Source organism: Diadema setosum, chromosome 1 (genome assembly GCF_964275005.1).
Source record: "Diadema setosum chromosome 1, eeDiaSeto1, whole genome shotgun sequence".
Taxonomy (NCBI): Eukaryota; Metazoa; Echinodermata; class Echinoidea; order Diadematoida; family Diadematidae; genus Diadema; species Diadema setosum.
Genome location: NC_092685.1, coordinates 11,138,868 through 11,162,478, shown reverse-complemented (window position 1 = coordinate 11,162,478; position 23,611 = coordinate 11,138,868). Strand labels below are relative to the sequence as shown.

Below are 23,611 nucleotides of genomic sequence, written 5' to 3'. Positions count from 1 at the left end.
TACCAGCTCAGCTCGAAGGCATGGGTAGTGGCGAGCAGTAACGAGAGTGCAGGTTTAGTACTTTGGTTGGTAACATAATGAGTGAAGTCGTTGGACAAAGTTACGCGAGGGTGAGACCGCGGAAGCGTTGAACGCACCTCATTGAGGACGTCCAGAGAGTCCCCCTCCTCCTGCCATGACGGCACAGTACTCCTCGTCCTCCGGTTGTTGGTGATGATGTCCACTGAGAGCTTCTTGGTCTTGGGGTGCAGCCAGAAGGCTGAGTCGTTGTCCTCCACTGGAGCTACCGGAGTCTTTCTTAGTGACACTGTAAAGGAATGGAGGGGGGGGGGGGGGGAAGAAATACATGGATTGACTATTTTCAGCAAAATGTGTCGGGGAGGATTGTTCACATAGGAGACTCAACATTTTCTGCAACCCTATGCTTACAACTCAAGTATACTTTGGGGGAAAGAAAATGCAATTCCACAGACTGGAAAAAATATGTTCCTAATAGTTGTCTACTCAAAATGTCCCTCATTTTTACGAATGTGTGGACTATAAATCACAACGACAATAAGCATTCTTCAGCCATTTCATATTATTCTTCATCACAGCCATTTCATTACATCACTCTAACTATGAGGATTATTACCAGTGATGCATCAAGAACACGTTCACACATAACAAGCGGAAATATTTTGAATTCGTTCAGTGAAACATAAAGCTACTTCATTATCTTGAACATAACTATCGCTTAGTATACTATATCAAACCTATCACAATGGGCTTGCAGACAGTAAATAACAACCAGACATGATTGCAGCTAAGTCAGTGCCTGTTGATATATTGAGATGAAATGAATATACATGTATCTTTCTTCCAGTTTTATCAACAACTCATAGATTTCCTTGGGGAAGGATATCTTGTCTACTTCTACCAACACACAGTCCCACAGCGAATGTGAGCAGCTGAATGGTGTACTGACCTAATCTTGTCCTCTGCGCCTTGCACTCGGCTGGGCCGTAGATGATCCTCCCATCCCAAGCAAACTTCCCCGTCACATTACGCACCACCACACGGAGGTCAGAGGTCGCCAGTGAAAGATTGGACTCAGAGCCATCATCCTGAACAAATAAAAAACAAAACAAAACAAAACAAAATGAAGTCCCACACTAATGTTGTTGCAGCATTCCACACACAAGGAATGAGGAAGCTAAGATACCACAGCCTAGCTCTAGATTTGAACAGAAGAAGAGCAGCCCCATATCACACTGCAATATCTTTTAGCAAGAATAAGACCTCTTCAGGGATCAGCTCAAGGCCGACTTTGTGTTAAATGTTAGTTCAAAGAGGTCTGAGGCTTAGCTGCCTCTGGTCTGATGACTCAAATCAAATCAAATCAAGTCAATGGTTTAATACATTTACCCCGTGGACAAAAGCAAGCACGAAATAGGCATACTGTGCACATATGCATGCCAATGTGCATTCAGTATTGAACGTCTATTGGAATATATGATATGTTATGACGATTTGCGCAATCACAGTTTGCATAATCTACAGACTACATTAAACTACTCTTGTGAATGTGGGTCGTGTGTCTGTGGGGACATACCAGGGGAGGTAGCTGCTCCACAGAGATCAGGGCTGCATCATTGTAGATGAAGAACTGGACGTTCTGGGACTCAAACAGCCGGGGAGTGATGTCCTCTGTCTCGAATCCTGGGAGATCGTCCACCTCGTTGACCAGTGATGTCACACACGCTGGCCCTCCCCCGAGGGGGAAATGTCCGAGTTTGTCCACCAGATGGGCAAGCACCTTGTGGTTGGAGAAGACAAAACTATGAAATATGAATCACAGAACCAGTGATTCACACAGGATCCAGACCAGCAAAATCCAACGTTACATACATATGTAAGAGCCCCCCTGCCCTGCCCTACCCAAAACTATGACAGGTATATGATTTACAGAAATCAAGCAGTTCTGTAGTCTTAGAATTCTGTAAAAATGCACAGAATACCAGAAATCAATGGAACTTCAAAGTATCATGCATGGTGATTTTGTTATGAAATAAAATCCCTCTGAAATGAGACATTTTCCCGATCATTATTACTATTGCAAGCATTTATGCACGTGTTTGTTGTTGCTCTGTATATAAGTAACATCTTCCAAGTGATCCTCTTTATTTCACTTTGTACAAGGGAAGTAATGCAAATTGTTGTTTAATACTAACATTATCATACTCTTGCACATGCTCAGCAACATCACTTTTATCATCATCATAATCATCATCACCATTATAATTAAACCAAGCTCAATGCCCAGTGAATCCAACTTACTGTTCGTGCTGTTAATCTTGTCAGCTCTGACGGGTAAGAAACTGAAACCGGTTCTGCTGATGAAGGAAAGCACAGTCACCATATTCAGTATCAAAAGATGAAAATATATCACCTCCAACCATCTATCCATATGACATACATCATGTTCTCACAGAAAATGTAGTGCTAGTGCTGAAAATATAGTACAATTTCTTCAACCACAGGGTCTCTTATGCACAGAATTCTATTAGCGGTACCTCTTCATGCAGATGAAAAACATGAAAATATAATGATATATATTCACAAAGAAACGAAATTTTGTGGAATTCTCTATACACTTTTTGTTGACCTACAGTGTTAGCATGTACTGTTGTAATCTTCTCATAAATCCAACAATGGCTGAGCTGAAACATAAAATCTTTTTACCTTTTGAAAGGGCTGTATGGTTTTCCTCAAATTTCACTGATGTATTTAACTAACATTTCTGCATTCACTTGATTAACACATATATTTGGGTTTCATTCCCCATCAGTTTTTGATGAAACTTCTACTGTTCTGTATCTCTGATTTCACTCTATCAAAGTCAAATTTATCATTATGCAAAATTGCATTAAAAAAAAAGCACACAAAAGTGGAAAGCATCATACAGGTGACCAACAAGCTTGCACAAATACAGTATGTGTGCATCAAAGCAGCTCACTCACCATCCTCGAAGGCGTACTCCGTGAAGTCGGGGGTGTTGTTCTTGAGGGCAGGGTGGAGGGTGTGTCCATCCTTGAGGGCATCCAGATTGATGTGGGGGTCATAGTCTGGTGATGCCAGCTCAGCAAAGTTCACCATGCCACGGGCGTCCTCCGGCATCTCCTCTGCCGCCGTCTGCAAGACCTGCAGACAGAAAAATTAGCATCGCCGCATCTATAAATTGATTACATGGCTCATGTATTGACAACGCATTAGAGCTCTGTTTTCATTAAGTATAAGGCCAATAATATCCTAATTTGATATCACACACACACAAACACACAAGTGCACATGTGGCTATTATCATAATGACATGGTAAATCAGGCAAAATTATCCTTGACTGGGTATGCAAGAGATTTACTCTGATTTTAAAATAACATCCCACAACATTACTTCTTGCACACTTTCTTGCTTTATGCAAGGCTTTTAAGATGAAAATCACCAACACATTTTGCAATTGATACAGAATAATATGTCTTTTCCTTTTCTTTGACTTTACTCACTACCACCATCCCCCCAACCCACTTTATCACTTATGAATAAATACTACCTGGCCACCCCCATCCTATATCAACTCACCTTAAATACTGTATGAATGAGAGGGCTATTTTCACGCTTGGACTTGTTCTCGGCACTCTCCTGCAGCATGCCCAGCGGGACGGCCATGCACCACTCGGACAGGCAGAACATAAGAGACACAATCAGCTGCAACAGAAAGCAGGCCATAGACAGCCGTGTGAAACCAGTTTAATCTCAATGTGGTAACAACTATGAGCACTCAATTTCACGATCTCATCCTTCAAACGCAGTCACTTGCATAATGTACGTCAGATTTATTAAAGTCATATGTGACCATGCATCACAAAACCAACAAAGAGTTGCACCCCTTGATTTTACGTGAGCACTCAAAAAAGGTGAAATGGGTCAACCGAGTCAATCTTGAGTTTTTCATATTTTCTGAAAGAGTTATCCCTCTTCTATATTATTCTTTAGTTTGGGATCGTAACATGAATGGGAAAGTGTGTTTCCAGCAGTTTTTCTACAACCCTTTTTGGGGGAAGAGTAGAATGATCAGGTATTTTTTAGAGGCCCCTTTTCATTTCTTGAAATCCTTTGCACACTCTTCACTTTCCAGTCTAATAACTTATGAAAGGATAATGCTACTGCTTTTAAAGTTGACATTAATCATGGTCATAATGTGTTAATAGAGCATGCTCAATTTCAGCTTAATCTCATAATCTCTTCATTGTTGTTGCTCTTGTGGTTTACATCCTGTGTTTGTCCCTTTCATCACACAGCTAGCATGGCTTTCAGTAAAGATTAAGTGCTTGAATAGACCCTGTACTTCAGAGCCTCTGTACTTCAGAACCTCTTTTCTCAATTCACACTTTTCCAGAGTGTGTGCTTTCTTTTCAGTGTTTAGATAGGTGAGGAGAGTCCATTTGAATTGAGTTCTATGTCATTTTAAAGCTTAAAGTCTGCTCTTTCGGAATCTGCCCTTAACTTAAAATCCATGTCTGGCGACTTTTTGTTGGTTTTCTGATGCAAGGTCACATATATAGTGAACAACTTGGGTTTTTGCTTTTGTTTTTTTTTTAGGTCAGACTGGTAATAAGAATCAATTTCTTTCCTCTCACGAGCGCAGTGTAAAACAGTCTCTGTTTCATATTTGAACTCTTACTAAAGAGATGCATGATTCATTCACCTGTCTGTGCTTTGATATCATTCTCATCTCTAGCATGACTTTCCATTGAAATTATGAGTATAAATATGGATGGATATCTGGCAAGAGCACGAGAGTTATTCTGAGCTCACCTTTCTGCCCTCTTCATGTTCTGTCATCTCTGTGCTTGGCAAGAGACTGGCTACCGTCATGGCTATCACCTGGGACAGGGAGAGAGACACAACTTAATTTTAAATTTCACATAATTTTCTTAGAAAAGTAGAAGGATCAATGTGACAAATTCCAAAAGCACACATATGGAGAGGCAAATCTCTATGTTTATGTCCTTGGATTCTCGACAATATTTAACTCTCAATTCACAAGGAACAATTGGGTTATGTGGACTGATTTGGCATGTGTGTGTTTTTATTAGTGGCAGTCTACCTAGAAAGCTCCCAAAGTGGTGGAGTCGGTGCAGCTAGATGTGGGTTTGATTCCAGTGATGATGGTAATAATATACCATAAAGTGCTACGGGAACCACATTGTGGTGGGGACAGTGATGTATGAAAAACAGCTGATGATTTTACTATTCTTTAATCATCTTCATCATCATCATTGTGTTGTTATGACTAACAAAGACAAGAAGCTTTAAACTTATACCAAGAGGTTGCAAGATTGTGCACGACAGAATATCAAGTTTGGGGGATCGCACAATAACTGAGCAGCATACTGTAAAAGTGGAAATTTTCGCGGTGTTGAAATTTTCGCGCATTTCGCGCAACCAGAAACTAGCGCGAAAATAAAAACACGCAAATATTTTTGCTTGCCATACGTTCCTGTGCATAATGTCTTGATTCCGCGGAATTAAAAACACGCAAAACTCTTCTGACCTGGTCTAGCGCGAAAAATTAGTCGCGCGAAAATATCCACTTTTACAGTAAATTGCAGTTCATGCCTACTTTGTCTGCACTATGGGATATTACTTTCAGAAGGCCGCATGTCACTCACTTCAATGATTTTCTTTGGGGCTTCTGGCATATGTCTCCTCAGTCTCTCAGCATGGTCACATATACACAACAGCATGTCACACGCCACCTGTCCAACCAGCTTGTTGTGGAACTAAGTGTGTTTTGAGAGAGAAACCATGAAATACAAACCAAAAAAATATATATATATTATGAAAAACAAAACCTAAACACTTCAAGATTATGAAATACAAAACCTAAAAATGCAAACATTTGAAATGGGTCAACAAATAAGGGATAAGCAGTTCTAGATATTTCCCAGTGAAGAAAACTCCCCTTTTATCTATCACATTTTAACCATACACCATACACACGATATATAATATCATACTCGTAAATGACAGACTATCATATCATTCTATACCTGTGACGGCTACAAGATTGTTAACAGTCTGTCATTCTGAACAAAGCACATTGTCTTAATGCACACACCAGTTCAGAGAATGCATTTCTATCTGGTTTTGGGAAGAATTGTGCTGATTATGATCAAATTAACAAAATAATACCTGAACATTAGTCTTACAGTCACTGAGAGCACTGAAGATACCACAGACATGAGGAATGACTTAAGAGAGTTTCTTTCACATAATTCAAGGCTAGGAGTTAAGAATATGGTAATGTAGCTGAAGATGTTATTTGCAATCTTCTTCCATGAAAACCTCTGATATCTCAATCTAAACATGGGTGCTTGCATCTCGATTTGCACCAGCAGTTAGAATAGAGGATACAGGAAAATTAGGAGGACAGGGTTCAATCTGACCATTTTAATGGATGCAATTTGTTGACATATCCTGGAACTGCCCTCTAGACATGATCAAAATATAAAATCTCGTGTATATGTGATCAATACTTTGACAATTGAAATGCATATATTGTCGCTGGGATGACAAGATCTTTATCTAAAACTTTCTTTGATTAACGGCAAGATAATCACTTCAGAGATGTCCTGTTCAAATTCTAGCAGTCTTAGCCACCACGGCATGTTAAAGGAAAGGCATTCCCATTTGATACAGTGCTTTGGCTGCCATGTTTTTTTTTTCTCTCCTAAACATTTGACATTTTGTAGATACAAGGTCTTACCGACCTAGCGACGATATATCTATTTGTTCTCCATAGCGATATCTGCGTTGAAATTTATGAGCACTTATTGCCTGTTACCTGTTTTGACCAGCAACATGATATAAAATGAATTTTGTATGATTGACTCTTTTCACAAGCAAATAGTTCAATGAAAAAATGAATGAATGACTGAATGAATGAAAGAATGGATACATTAACAAAAAAAAATTAATAAATATATAAAGAAATAAAGCCAAATATATCAATAACCGTTCACAAACGATTAACTTTTGTTGAAGAATACTTTAAAAACAGAGTCAAATAGAATTGTTATCTACCAGCTTCCAGAGTGTGAATGCACAAATTTCTTCTCTTCGACTGACCTTCAGGCTGGCTAAGAGGACGTTGATTGCTTCCTTTACTCTGGGGTGAAAGGTCGTGTGCACGAGCTCCTCATACACAAAGATGCCAAGTCCGCAGAGTGCAATGCAGCGGGCTTCACAGTTTGGTTCCTTCTTGCCGCACTTCAGCAAGATGGTGATCAAGTGATCCTGATGGCAAGATTGTAAAAATAAAACCACTCTCATTACCAGGTACTCTTGAAAACGACACTTCATTAATTGATGCAGAAGTGTAGGGTGTACTTTCAGTTCTTATCGTTCTAACGTTGTGTCTTTGCACTGCATCTGGGATCTTTTTCTTACGGTATAAACGTGCAGCACAGACAAGCTATATAAACAGCATATGATAATTCATGATATGCAGCAGAAAAAGAAAGGAAATCAATTTTTGTGTGATTAGAAAGGATATTAACTGACCTTCTGTAATAAATATGCACTAGACATTCTCTTGGCTATGACGTAACTTCAACTGCACTGCAGCATACACAGTTCCAATAATGTGTCAGCATTTAATTGCGACATGAATGACCTCCAGGCCTTTTGGCACTGTCTGTTCTAAAAGCTCACAGAGTTAATGGCATCATGGCTAATGGAGTTACAGCTTTCTAAAAATGCTTGCATTTGTTCAGAGTTTAAGGTCATTTTCAATGAAGCCAGGAATTGTCTACCACAACAATTTTATTTATGCCCTCACATTACTTTCCTCTGGCATTTGAACTGAAATACAAAAAATGCATAATTTCATTAATCAATAGACAGTACATTGTTATTTAGCTGTCACTGTCACTTATACAGATGACACTTTGTTACACTTTCTTTTGAAATTACATCATACTTTTGTCAACAAACAATGGGTTTCAGTTTTGCATTTACAAACCAAACGAGATAGATGGAAGCCATGATTGGCTGGAACAATTTTACCGCAACCAGGGGGGTATCTCATGAAGTGTTTTGTGCGACAAATCTATCGGACAAATTTGTTCCCAGCCACTCAGAAGTAAGGATATCAGTAGCTTATAACAGTTTGTCAGATATTTTCCCCAGGGGGCATTTCGTAAAATGTTGTGACAGATATTTTTTTCTGACAAACTGTTATAAGCTACTGAAATCTGACAAATTTGTTGGACAAAACGCGTCACGAAGCGCCCCCCTGAGCACACTTCCGCTCCACCCACCTTGACCGGCTTGATGTCACTGCAGACCATGGTACTGAGATCGTTGGAGGAGGGCTGGAACACCGTCAGGTTACAGAACATGTTGGGAAAGCACACCAGAGAGCCTAGGAGGGAGAGTGCTTCGACCCGCGGAGCCTGAGCATCGAGACGGAGAGGGGATAGAATCTGTCAGATTTCATAAGATGGCCAACATTCATTGCCAGAAGTATCCGAGGTTCATAAAATGGGTGTAACAGGCAACTTTTGTAACTCCAAACAAACAAACTAAAAAGACCCAGAGCAGATTGGTTCAGCAAAGAGCATATTTCTGTTCACAGCATTATTAAAAAAAAAAAAAAAAAGTCACCTTGACATTTTCATTAAACTCCAAACTTTCTGTCAGCCTCAGTCAGAGTGATTCCATGACACAAAGTGAAACCTGCTTGATTACTGGTTAACATGGTCTTATGACATTTTTTTTTTTTTCTAAAGACAAGTATTCTTTCAATTTATTATAAATCTCATCAAATGGTAATACTTTACTCACAGCTAAAAAAAAAGAAAAAAAGAATGCAAATCAAAATGTATTTGTATATTTTTACAATTTTGGAGAGATTTCTGCACAAAAGAAAAAATGTCATACTTTGTTTCAAATACGGATGTCATCTGAGGAAAAAAAAAGAAGACAAAATTGAGTCAAAACATCCATGAAATTGAAATTTGAGAAAACACTTAAAATTGAATAAAAACATCTCTGCTATGGAACATTATACAGCAAATATAGCCTATTTTAGGCATTAAAAGTGTGACTAGATGCACTTAAAGCATAAAGGAAGAAACCATGCATGCACTTATTTCAAATAAATCCATATCATTTTCAGTTTTGACTCGCTGCACATACATGTACTCCGCAGTAAATATCAAAAAAATCCTGATGAAATGTTGAAGAGTGCCTCAAATAGCTAGTCTCCCGTAAGTGTAACAAGAGTTTCTCTTGCTGTCCAACCTACTGCATTCTGCAGTAATGAACATTATACCATGGGGATTGGGGGAAAAAAAAGCCTTACAGATAAGATCGAGGATTGTAACTTCTCTGGTGTGAAGAACTCTATGCAGTATGACAACACACAAATGGTAGCCAAAATAACAGTAACTTAGCAATGCTGTTAGGCATTGAAATTAGGAAACATTTTGGTGTCCACAGTAATGAGCATTGCAGCTGATTTTGTTGTTGTTGTTTTTTTAATAGGGAATTCTATCTTCAATTACTCTAACTGCATTATCAATTTTGCATCTAAATCAACTCATGGAGGTTTATCCAGCAAAGATAAACATCAGAGTTTAAATCCTGGAGATGCTCCTGCAACTTTAAATTTGGTGTCCACCTCTTTCAAGGCATTACAGGTGTATGACAGACACCTGAAATTATCCTCAAAACAAAACGAAAGCAACATTTCATTAGAAGATAATCAATGCATGAAGACTAAATCTAACATCTAACCCCCCTCCCCACTCCCCCCCCCCCCCTCCCCACCCCCCCCCCCCAAAAAAAAAGAAAAGAAAAGAAAGAAAGACCTTTTGGCTTTAGAAATGAGGAAGTCTCTAAACCTTACAAAACAGCTGTTACAGTTGATACCAAGCATAAAATGATATGATTTCCACTGTAATGTGTGCAGAATTTGAGCAACTGTCTAAAACTTCATAGGCTATCTCTTCCCAGCATACAAAGCTTCAAACAAGTCTTATGAATATTTCAAATGTATTTTGATCATTTTCACAAGAAATTGATATTTCATACAAATTATGTCTCATATCCATTCACCAACACTGTAAAAGTACTCATATTTACACTCAAATTATCATTCATGAACATAAGATTCAAGACTGTTTCACAAAGAATACTGTTACACTACCAAAACTGCCCTCTGGGACTTTTGAGGGGGGGGGGGAAGATTCCTGAGATAAACATGACAAAACAAATGATGTATCGTAATGTTTTATTCAAATGCAATGCACTGGAAAAAAACAACACACTATAACTTCCTTCTCTATGTCCTATGGGCTCATGATCACATACAAAAAGAGGACCAGTAACATACTTCACAACAAACACTTCCCTACGACCACCACATGATAGACAGCGGCATATTCTCACACAAAAAGTTCAAAACAAAAGTAAAATTTGGTATTTGTTTTTGAAGGACTCACCACTAACAGCTACCACTATGCCTTTTGGGCAGTATAACAAAAGTCAGCTGATCTTTGAAGTTCAGACGAGTTCACATGAGCATACGTCATAATTCCAGTAGAAACGCACAAACAGGATGATATATACTATTACATACAGAGAACATGCACTATGCTTCTTTGCACAGCTCACAACAGCAAATACCATAAATACAACACTTACACGCACAGTGAGAGCAATTAATCTTGCAGTGGTGACAATTCAAGGGGCGCCTCTTGAGTTTGTCACATGGAAGTTACTGCCACTGGCACTGAACTACACGGCGACAGAACTCGGCGGCTTAACTGGCTCTGCAATACTAGCCATCTTGGACTTTGCCAAGTAGGTAGCTATTTGTATCTTTTCGTGGCAGCAATACGGCACATATAATAGATATCTCACAGCCATGAAATGACAGGAAATAACAACTGCCAAGTGGCATGGCTGAATCACGGCATGGAGATATTCAAGTCTGGCCTAAGCACAGCACTTTTTTTTTTTCCTCTTCTTTTTGATAGGACGTTGACAAGGATTATGGTATGCAAGTCAAATGTCAACATCGATGAGCTTTAAGTGTGTACATGCCAGTGGGGGGGGGGGGGGGAGGGGAGGGAGGGGAGGGGGAAAAGAACTAGGCCAATGCTTTTCCTTAATGATGACTCAATGCAGTAGGATTTAAGTGTTGATCTCCCTTCCAGTGACAGCATGATGATAAAACACTCACTCACGATGACTACGCCATATTTTGATGCAGTGTATGCACAAATGCGAGAATACATTGGGGAATCTTATATCTCCATATTTTGTTTTGTTTTTTTGTTTTGTTTTGTTGTTTTTGTGGGGGATCAACTCGGAGCATGCACTTCTAAGATGAAAACAGACATGGAATTTGTATCTCTTTTACTCTCATATTTATAAGTACAGGTAAATGTCAAACTTCTTCATTGTAAGTGGTATCCGCATACTTACGAAGATTAGAAGAAATGACACACACACACACACATAGACAAACACACACACACATACACGTACACACACTCACTCACTGACATAGATACATACAAAAAACGAGGTGTGCATGCTGGACAGATAGGCAGAGAAGCCAACAGAGAGATAACAGTACAGCCAACATGCTTCACATGAACACACCACACACTTACTTTCACAGGAGTTACGCGATCAAAAAAAAAAAAAAAAAAAAGAGAAAGAGCTGCAGGAACAGGTAGCAGGGCACACTGGTATATGATCATTCTGTAAAGCAAGATATTTTTGTGGCATGAACTTTTTGCGAATTGCCCATTGCATTCAAAATATATAGTCTAGACAAGAACTTTCGCATGAATTTTAATTTCGCAAATTTCGGGCTCTCGCAAAGTTAAAATGCATGTGAACATTTCTGGCTTTACAGTAGTTAGACATTATCAACTCTCTCTCCCCATCCCCCACACCCCATCAAATCAAAAACTAAAGAAACACTCTTGAGAGCGCAGACCTCCACCAAAGCAGCTATAATTTCCCCCAATGATCGTGTTCCTCACAGAGATCAGTGATTTCCACCATGTATGAATGCTGAAAATCGCCTGATTTCCCAATATAGGAGCCTTTTGTTACATCGTTAACCCTCAGCTGCACGGCACACTTTACCCTAGCAGAAACTAGAGCGCGCATACTAGTCTGCGTATGAAAACCTCAAAAATGCGCAGCTTGAACTCCCAAGTTCATTGACCCTACCCGCCAAAATATCGAAAATCCTTTATAAAATCTTTAAAAAAATTCTGGATCACTACCAAAATTTAATCATCTATTCCTTGTGTAATTCTCAACCTTTCCTGCAAATTTCATTTAAATCCGTTCACAACTTTTCGAATTATTTTGCACACGGATGAACAAACCAACAAAAAACCAACAAACCAACGGAAATAAAAACATAACCTCCTCCCCTGGCAGAGGTAAAAATAGAAATAATGACACATAAATTCACAAGAACACATGCATGCATACATAGTAAAAATAGCAGGCATCCATGCCCTGAGACTGAACACAACCACTACACAAGAAGAAAAGAGGAGAGGAGAATACAACATGTGGTACTTACTTCCAGGTCATTTGTGGATGCTATCATGTTGGCTGCCTGAATGAAGTCCAAGATGAGGAGGGTAGCACCGGGCAGATCACAGGCAAAGAAATCTGGGGCGCTGTATTGCACTATTGTGTTGATCACATCCTGCATGAGGAGATGTTGAACAAACAAGGGATGATTTCACACAATCTCCTCAGAGTGCTTGCCGTATTTGATGCTTGTCTTGAGAAGCAGGGGTGTGTGAATTTGGTTGTCGCTCCTTAAATCGTGACAACTCAGGAGTATGATCTTTGCCCAAAATGAACAACTTTCTCAGTTTAATGCTGTCAAAAAAGTGAGTCATCTGTGTTCTATACAAAGTTCATTAGATGGGCCTTCACATCACACTCACACACACCTGAATATCATTACCAAGATGAGACGGTGCATGAATCTGTACGCCTTCATAAAACACAACTTCTCACCACTTTGGCAGCAGATTTGTTGAAATAGACTTGTTTCTTTAAATTAACATGTTCAAATGTGAATAAAAGCACATTTTAACAAGGGGCTAGGCCAGACCCAGCATTTCAGTAGATGCAAGCGCAAGTGACAAATCTTTACCTATTGTTGAATATTCCTTCATACACATGGGTTGATAAGGATATTGCAATATCCATGCTATGTTTTTGTTGTAAATCTACTGAATTTTCCTCCTTCTTTAAGATGGATTGTGCATTTTCTTTTTTTTTTGTAAAAATAGATAAATGTTTCCCATTTTTCCCCATGAATGTTAACACAAAATTGTCCTATTACTGTGGCATTCCCTTTGATACAAGTTCCAATCAATCAATGGCAACTGCATTCAATTCACTTTTAACTGAAAAACAGAATAAGTACACCAAACTCATCATCACATCATAATAACTTTGCAAACAAGTTGGCCAAACAAAAATCCAAAATGTTGATCATACCCTAATATCTTCCGGTATTTTACTACCATCAAGATAAAAAAAAAATGAAAAATAGGGTACTTGCTATCAAAATTGCTTCCCTGGGATGGAAGCAACATGGCTTGTACAAACAGCATTGAAATATTGGTTGATAAATGTTTTGTTTGTTTGTTTGTCTGTTTTAATCAGTATTAATCCTCATAATGTAAGTTTGACATTATCATTTTGTGAAGCACTGTTATATATGTTTACTCATTGTAAGAGGGCTATATAAGAACCTATATTGTATTGTATCATATTGCAAGAGTTTGATTCGGAATAAGTTTTATCAAGAGAGTATCTGAGTATACAACAGCTCCATGCTCTTAAATGCTTAACCCAACATAACATGTTTTGACGTTAAACCCCACACACCAGCATTAAAAGTAGAATACTTAAAAGTGGAAATTTTCGCAGTGTTGACATTTTCACGCATTTTGTGAAACCAGAAATTAGCGCGAAAATGAAAGCATGCGAATATTTTCGCTTGCCATATGTTCCAAAAGTTGATGTCTTGATTCCACAGAATTAAAAACACATGAAACTCTCAAAACATGGCCGAACGTGAAAATAGGTCACATGAAAATATCCACTTTTACAGTAAAAGAACAGTATTAAATCTACTTTCATGTGACAGACACCCAATTTGCTATTTTGTTTAGTACTACATCCACCTCATTGATTTGTGCAGCTGCAATCCCATTCGTGGCTTTGTTAATTTCCTAGAATTGAATGAAACTGCACAACACATTAAAAAAAAACCCAACAACCTTCAGGACTACACTCCTCATATAACCTCATAGCCCTTATGATTGAAACAATAAGGAAAACTTGAGTTTCTTATAAAATATTCAACACATCATGGCAACATGCCCATAGCTGTGGCCTTCAAGGATTTCCTTTAGCGACATGGACACCACTCAACATTTAAAAAAATTCTTGATACAAAAAGATGTCTTGCATTATTACTAGTTGTAAAGAACATATCTCCCAAATTGCAACACAAATGCTCAAAATTGCGAGTAGTTTGATCCACAAATTTGGTATGATTTGCACTGAAAAATGCTTTTGCCATAGCAACACAGTTCTTGACACTCATGAAAAAGGTGTCTTGCATAATTATACATTACATTGATCATATGTATCAAATTTCAACTGAATTGCTTTTAAACTGAGAGAGTGGTTCAATTTATAATATCCTGGTATGATTTTATGAAAATGTGCCATTACCATGGCAACACATTACTTACTACTGACAAAATAGGTGTCTTGCACGTCTACCCCTTTCAATCTTACAGAAGTTTCTGTGCCAAATCTTAGATTAAATGCTCAAAAACTGAGGGAGTAGTTAAATCCACAAGATTTGCAAGGGACCAATGGACCCCTTGGCCATCGGGTCTCAAGAGTGATTCCTATATGCCCCCATACTCGGTATGTGTGGGCAGGGGTATCAAAAAACAGTATTGAACTACTGCAATATTTTTATTACACTGTAGTTGCAAACTCATTCAAAATTGGTGTTTTTATTTGATTTCCCCCTCCCAATCACGCGCAGCTGATCTCAGATGGAAATGAATCAAACAAATCTGACACAACAAGATGAGACTGTGCTGAAACACTCACCTGATCTGTGCCGATAAGCCCATAGTGGAGGATGCGGTAGAAATGTACAAGGTGGTCCTTTGGGAGGAAGTGGTCCTGCCGCCTGACTGTCATGGCACACAGCTGCTTGTAGGCAGACAGCCGCCCGTGCTGGTAGCCAACGGGGAGGTAGGTGGCCCGAAAGAGCCAGGGGGAGAAGAGGAGGAGGGGCGGAATGTTTTCTGGCGGGGGCGGAGTGGTCTGGTTGTCGGTACTGATGCCCTGGTTGTCACGGATCTTTAGGAGCAGCCAATTAAGAGTTGATGGTCAGAGTGGAGAAGGGGAGGGAAAAATTTGGAGACAATCCACACCAAAGCCATATCAAGATATACTTTTACGGTTTCTTTTCTCAATTCCTCTGAGTTAACATGCTCTGATCAGAATATGGTTCATTTAGCCATACTTCACTGTGACAGGTGGCTGCACACTAACATGAATAAAATGCCACTTTTCCAAAATGAATATTATTTTTGATAAAAACTCAACCTAATGTTCAGAAGTTTCGCAACATTTCAGTCCCACTTCTGTTGTTTTCATTTTCATGACAGCTACATTGACTCAACAACCCATCAGCTTCTTAGAAAATCTCTCTCTATTGCAACTAAGATCAACTGACTGGTGGATGACTTGTGGTGAGGAAAGGAGGAGAGTGTTGCTATGGTTACCTTTGCAAGCATCTGCCAGATGTCCCAGAGGCACTCTAGGACCACCCAGTGCAGCCGTGGGTCACTGATCTGGTTGATGTCTCCTAGAATACCCAGGAGTCTCCTCCACACCACCACCGCCACATCGGGGTGCCATCCGATCCTCGTACCCCCAGACATCACACTGGCATCCGGACTCTGGACAGGTCCTTGGTTACCTGCAAATAGGCGGTGGATGTTTACAATATCATGATATGTATACTGAATACGCCATACATTTAGCGAGTTTAAAGTTTTTGCGAATCAAGACTTCCCTTCGATTTCGCGGGTGGTTAAATTCGCGATCATGGAGTCCTGTACTGAACAGAGAAATGTATACGCATACATCACATTCATATCAGGATCAGAGCCAATATATTTGTGTGTCTTTAATTTTGCGAATAGCAGCTGACTCGCGAAATTCGCGAAAATAAAAAACCTCGCGAAATATTTGGCATGTACAGTACAAAAGGGAAGACATCATTTTTGCGTGATACTACTTTTAAATCATTGTCAAAATTTACAATGCAGATGCCAGCCTATAGCCAGGGCTCAACATTAGCTATGGCCCAGGGCCACTAAACATTGATGATGGGCCACCATATTTCCCAAACGGTTATCTTTTGTTGGGCCAATCCGGCAACTAAGCTTCAAAATGGATTGTTTTGTTTCCTCTTTGTAATGGATTGTTATGGTTCTTCTGACTTCCATTTCATTTATTTTCCGGGTCACCAGAAAAAAAGTTAGTGTCAAGCCCTGTAATAGCATTGGATTAGACATACCAGCATCCGCTTTTTCACCAGCCAGTTCCATCCTGTCGTCTATCTGGATCTGCTGATCATCATCATCCTCCAGCATGGGCGACTCTTTGGCCAAGTCCACCTCGACTCCATTGGTTTCAAGTAAACCCAGCAACGCCGTCTCCCTGCTACCCGCGACTGAATCGTGGTGGTTGTTACCTTCTCCCGGTGACGTCCCTCCCGATTGGAAAAACCCTGGCCCGCCAGGGGAGGTCCCGTCTGAGTTGTAGAGGGGTGTGCCCAGCACAGGTGTTCCCCCTCCACTCACGTCACTAGCACTGTATGGATGCTGCTCTGCCACCGGTGTTCCCGGGCTGCTCCCCTCTAGGGAGAAGTGCGAGGCTGTCATGGCTGGCGACAAGGCGATGACCTCCTGGTCGATCTCTTCGATGAGGCTGCTGGTCGGAGTCAGCCGACTGTTGTCGGTCGGCGTCGTGTGGTTGGTGGAGTCCGGAGACGGAGCGTCCAGGGAGCTGTCGTCAAGGCTGAGGTCATCACGGGGTCCAATGAGGGGCGTGAGGCTGTTGTTCCCAAGACTGAGCTCATCCACAGACTCCTTGTCATCACCTGCAACAGACCCATGCCATTATACTCAGGTATATGTCAACAAACACTCATTACATTCAAGCCAGCTCCAGTTGAGAAGACATACATGTACATATAGACTTTTTGACTATTTCTGAAATTTGGGCATATTCATATGATTTGAAAGTCATTTCATTGAAAGGAGAAATATTTTTACAACAATAACAAATGATACCGATGGCTTGGAGAAATTCACTTCATTGGATAAGAGTCAATCAAATGCACTGATGTACTGCTTCAAGCAAGAGAAGGTTTCTACAGAAAATTCTCACTCCATATTCAAGTTCATATTCCATTTGCAATCAAGAAATCTACCCTAACTATATCTTTGTACAGAAAAAACAAAACAAAACAAAAACACCACACCATTATTAACTAGTCAAACTTGTTCGAGCACTCTCTTCCTCACTCAATATAGGTCTTGCTAACACATGATCAAGAACACCCTTGAATTTGAATGGGTAACAGCTCGAATGAACTCTTTGGCTTTAAAGAACTCGGTGAACTGAACAACTGAGACAAGTACAGAAACTGATACGTACCATTAGCTGGCATCAGAGTGGTGTGCCTCATACCCAGGGGGAACGTTGTGGACTTCACCATGCCTTCTCGTTCCCCATCTCCTGAGCAGAAATGACAAATTAAAACAGATCCTGAAAGCACATACCCAGTAAAATAATCATGAACACATTCAGTTGTGAGAGAGCAAAAGTGCATCGAACACTCATAACAATTCCATTAACTCACAACAACAACCAAAATTAGAGCTTTGGAAATGGACAAATGTTATGAGCAAAAAGCATTTAATATTCATAAAACAAAACGATGAATATAGATGTAATGAGCACGCAGCTTCAAAGAACACTATGAAATCCACAACAGAGTAACTTAGTGCATATATTCAGCGAGAGAGTGCTAGTCTGAAGAGGAGAATTAAAACTGACTACAAGACAATTACAAGTCATTGTCAGGGTTATATTACAGGTCACTGATGACAAGTTTATTCCTTTCAGTGGTATGGAAATGGCCTATTGGGAGCCACTGCACCACCCTTTATTGTACATCTAATTTTGTACACCAAAAACAACCTTTTGATTTTCAGGAAGAGAGCGAAGAACAATGAAGTGTTATGTTCCCCTTTTAGCATTGACAAATGTTGAAGTAAAATGTTCCATCTCAGCACTGAGAAATGTCGCACTAATATGCCCCATCTTAGCATTATAAAAGGTTGAGGTCCCTCATTCTTTTCAAGCACAATGAGGTGGTGAGGTAAAATATTCTCTTTTGGCACAAGGAATTGTCAAGGTATAATGCTCTCTTGCAGCATAAAGAAACATTGAGGGCTGATATTCTTGTTAGGCAGATAGATAGATAGTCAGATATTCTTGATATTCTTGTAGATACTGATGTGTATTGTGTTTTTGTTGTTATTGTTATTTTTTTATATAATTCAGAACTGATGAAGTCTGCTGTACTCTCGTACCACCACAGCCCTACTAGAGTACTTGCAGTACTGCCTCACCTCGATGTCTCTGCAAGTTGAGCTCATCAAACAGCTTTCCAGCGCTGCTACTCCGAGGAATCTGGACCGAGGCAGGCGGAGACAGCTCCTCCCGCTCCGTACTCACTGGGTCCACGGTCAAGGACCGCTGGCGGGTCAGGTTGGGATGTGACGAGTGGAGTGATATTACATCACCTGAGAAGCAAAACCACATGATACTATTGCTAGAAATTCCTTCTGGGCCCTACTGTAAAAACACATGATCAACTGCCAGTCCAAACAGCATTCAAGCAAACTGACTAACCACCAAAATCACAAAATACAAAAAATTAACAAGAAAAGGAAAGATTTAATGAAATTCCATCAACAGCTCCTAAAAGTAATCATGCATTTAGAAAATTGTTGCAGTCACTACATACAATTCAGACTCTATGGCTCAACTACTTATTGGGGCTTTGTAGCAAAATAAGTCTGCACTGTGGTTAAAGTCTTCAGCTCTACATAAAGGTAATGTCAGGAAGGTTTATTTTATGATGTGGCACCTCCTTTCACACATTTCAGTGTCAAAGTGACATCGACTACTAGTATTTTGAAAAGTCTCAGTTGGGTTATCATGTCATTATCATGTGCCTCATATTGGCCAACGGAGAAAAAGTTTTTTTTTTTTTTTTTTTTATTTGGGGGGGGGGGGGTGGGGAAGTATAAGTCTGTAAAAGCTGGCAGAATTAGTGCCTTCCCTTGGTATTACTTCCAAACTTTGGATTCAGATAGATTAATGGATCACTCCTTCAGAGAATTCCAAAGACCAAATATAAAAATTGTCAACCCAAAGCATATATGTTGAGGCCAATTGAGGAACTGAACAATCCATGCAATCTTTTGTGGCTATGTGATGCATAGTCATAAACATTCACCAGCTCATCAAAGAGAGTTTTGGATGAAACGATGCTGCATAGTTACATGGTAGAGGATGTCTGACAATGCTCTACTCGGAGTGATCCCGGTCCTGTTACAACCACTACGGTCAAATCAATGTACAATGTCATAACAGTGCTTTATGAGAAGCCAAAACATTAACACTTTTCATAGAACACACAAAGCAGAACAACAAGTAAACAATAGTAGACACCTTTCAAATAATTAAATTCTTGCATCCGTTTGTTTTCTTTCTATATCAACTGATTGACAAATTGCCCTTCATCAACATCAAGGAAGGGCAATTTGTCAATCAGTTGCAATAACAAACACCTTGATCCTGACACCATGCAACTACACGGTCTTGATCCATTCATCCCCTTAACATTCAACCTCAACCTGCACCACCTGACCTCATACACAATCATTCATACGTTTTGTTTGAATCTCGAAAGCTTTCAGTTCAATATCAGGCACTATCATGGCATAAAGATACAAACAGCTGTACATGACCCATTGCACTTGCTCACTCAGCTCTGCGAGTCAAGGGTTGAAAAGATCATGTTTCTTTGATGTGCGTGGCTTAACATGCTTGCAAACAAATGCTATGAATACAAACAGTTTAGTTATACCACATTTGCTGAGACAGAATACAACACATTTGATCAAACTATCCATGTAGAAAAATTTGTTCGGTCATGTCAGAGGGACTTACACATTCTTATTTGTTCATAGCACTGCAGTGTATTATGATGACATAAACTATCAATTTACTCTCCAGTCACACACCTATTCATAAAAAAATAAGTTAAAGTGAAATAACAACCATAGAACATTTTATAGGTGCTTAATGAACTCACCGTCATCTTTGGCCTGCCGGATCTCCCGCAGCCGCGAGAGGTCGCTCTGGCTGCCCACCGTGTTGATCCGGTTACGCTTGCGTTCCAGCTCCTCGGTGCTGCAGGGCGAGGTGGAGTCGCACCGGCTCCAGCCGCGGGAGAAGGAGCGCTCGTGCATGCCGCGCCGCAGGTCCGTCTGGAGGGGCTGGGTGCGGCACGTGCCCCGCAGTCTCTTCTGCTTCTGCTCGCTGAGCTTGTCCAGCGGCAGGCTGCTGAGGTCCAGGTGGTAGACTCGACGGGCAAGGACCCTGGTCAGTGTCTCCATGGTCCGCTGCATTTCACATTGCAGATAAAAGGAAAACAACACACTCAGTGTAACAAAGGAATTAAATTTACAATTTGACATCCTTCATCTTCAGAACAGTACAATGCAGTAAGTCTGATGGAAATGGAAAAGTACAAATTCAATATCAAACACAAGAAATGCAACTAGTGATTCAGATTGTGTTGAAACAGTCCAATCTAAAGGAACAATGCAGTGAAAAGACAGATATAAATTATTATTATAATTATTATCATTATCATTATCATTACTTTCATTATCATATTTTATCATCATCATCACTATCATTACCAAGCACTTAGGTATGCTGTACACTTTGATTGTAGGTATTGTCTTCTGGGAGTTAAGACATTCTGGACTTTAATGGCTGGACCTGATATAGGTAGGAAGGGCTCTAGGCCCTTTATCATGTGATCATTTCGTGGCAGTGATTCAATGTTATCAACCATTTCACTATTTCCACAAACTCCGACCAAGAAGACAGAAAAAGGCAAGACCTCATCATGAGGTCATCCTATACAATATCTTTCAAATTCCCTGTCTGCTCACATGCAGAGGAGTTTGGGAAAGAACGTACCGACCACTCCTTGATGAGTTCCTCCCAATGTGTGAGGGAGGAGAGAACCCGAAGGAAGTCCTCCCACAGTCCAGTGGAGACCTGGATCTCAAGGTTGGCCTTGATCCACGTCACTATCAGTGTCTGTAGGCATGAGAGAAAATAATGTCATATTACACAGACTCTGCAGAGTGTACATCTCCCATTATTACAAAAATACTCAGACTTGACGGTTTCTGTATACTGCAGAGCAAATATGATATTCATGAGGAATCAAAATTTAGAGAAATAGAATATAAAGCAGAGTTAACAGAGATTCTAAGAAAATGTGCAAATCTAACTGACAGAACACGTGTAGAGTTCCTGGCATATGGGAGAGAACATACATACTTCTCCATTACCAACCAAAGGGTAGATGCATCTCAGTTTGGAAAGACGTGCTGTGAATACTGCTGAACTCTTATCCTCAACACAAATCAACAAAGCATGTAAACTTCATTGCTTTCATTCCTAGCCATTGAACAGTCGTCCGGAGCAAACACAAGCAATATATCAGTCTTGTTGCCCCATCTCTACACTCCTTTGTTAAAGTTGACATGGGTTTATTTTCGGTCACACACTTGACTGATAACATTAGAGTAAAGCTTAATGGAATACAGTATCTAATAATACAGTGTATAAATGACATTAGCAAAATGCAGCTGCTACTCCAAGCAAGAAAATCCACAAGACCACAAATTCTTCAACTTCTCATTACATTTTGACAGGTCACAAGTAAAGGGGATTTTTCTCCAAACAATGGTTTACCTGGAACAGGATGTGAGCCAGTTGCTGGCCAAGAGCTAGGCGTGGCTTGCTGGGAGTGCCTCCCAGGATACTCTCTGTTACCCTTAGCAACACCATCAGCAGCTGCTCCCTGAGGTAGGACAGTTGTGATAATGATGAGCATTGCAGACAGGTCATATTTGTCTGACTGACGATCCTGCCACTAATTGTGACACAAGGTACAATCAGAAATCGTAAAACATGTGGCACACATCACATATTCATGACTAGATGGTGTGCTATAAGGCTGTAACTTTTCAGAATTATTTATTAGGCAAAAAAAAAAAACATCTATAGACCAATAGTAAACAAACACGTAACCATAATGTAGTATGATCCCAACAGTTGTCTAGTTTTGTGCATTAATGATGACACTGCTTTCAAGCATGGTATGAACTCGTTGCGACCTTACCACGTCGTTTTCTCCAGCTTGACGTTCATGACGATGTGACGATAGCTGCCCAACACCCTGCGGCATATATCCGCCTGTTCTCGGATCGGACGGGCGGGGTCTGGAGCACCTGACGCGCCCCCTCCTGGCTCCTGGAGGAACACGTTGGAGGAATTCGTGATGAAAACCTGAAGAAAAGAAAAGAAAAAATAATAATAATAAAACAAAAAAAGAGCAGTGACATCATCACAATTGCCACAATGATGCCCTCTCCAATCAGCTTTACAACATCTTGTTCCAGAGCATAGAAAGATAACAGAATTAGAGGCGATGATCTTCTCAGAGCACAGTAAATCGAAGTAATTGCCAAAGTCAAGCAAAGCAATCCAAGCAATATATAAAAACAATATCAAAGTAACGTTGCAGTACATTCTCATGCCTTCATTCATGTCACAGAAGTGGGACAATTGTTCCACCTTGTACGCATATGCAAATATCTCGGCCATAAAAAGATTACATGTGCCATCACCACAGCTCACAGTATACCAACGTGTTGACAGAGCAAATTGGTATGCAGCCATGCATGGCAGCATAGCTCCTTATCACTTTCTCATGATATGTATCCATTTACAGGTACTTGTCTAGTTGCTGTTATCATATGTATGTAACCTTTGATGATTTCCGGCAGCTATCGTAACTTCAGTTTATTTCCAATCATTCTGTCATTGCTGTAGCTTTGAGCATGATAAAAAAAACAAAAACAAAAAATGCACCCTGAAAATGCATGAATTAGAAATTGGGTACATACTCTCATACAATGTACACTGTAAAATTTACGAAAAAGTCAAGACTATTTAAACAGAAAGCAACATTTCCATTAAATCTCCAGAAGTCAACACTAAAGAGGTGAT

General features: G+C 40.0%; 1 protein-coding gene across 1 annotated transcript in view; it reads right to left on the bottom strand.

Annotated features, from left to right (window-relative positions):
* Window positions 1-23,611, bottom strand: part of LOC140226827 (ral GTPase-activating protein subunit alpha-1-like) — a 102,676-nt gene that overhangs the window by 42,917 nt on the left and 36,148 nt on the right. Inside the window, 20 exon segments of the mRNA XM_072307258.1 lie at window positions 138-307; window positions 968-1,106; window positions 1,595-1,798; window positions 2,320-2,375; window positions 2,973-3,183; window positions 3,620-3,745; window positions 4,856-4,924; window positions 5,713-5,823; window positions 7,172-7,339; window positions 8,365-8,499; window positions 12,666-12,794; window positions 15,245-15,499; window positions 15,928-16,124; window positions 16,728-17,312; window positions 17,873-17,953; window positions 18,853-19,026; window positions 20,607-20,916; window positions 21,506-21,628; window positions 22,292-22,400; window positions 22,722-22,888. Of these exon segments, the coding sequence (XP_072163359.1) occupies window positions 138-307; window positions 968-1,106; window positions 1,595-1,798; window positions 2,320-2,375; window positions 2,973-3,183; window positions 3,620-3,745; window positions 4,856-4,924; window positions 5,713-5,823; window positions 7,172-7,339; window positions 8,365-8,499; window positions 12,666-12,794; window positions 15,245-15,499; window positions 15,928-16,124; window positions 16,728-17,312; window positions 17,873-17,953; window positions 18,853-19,026; window positions 20,607-20,916; window positions 21,506-21,628; window positions 22,292-22,400; window positions 22,722-22,888 (3,519 nt within the window).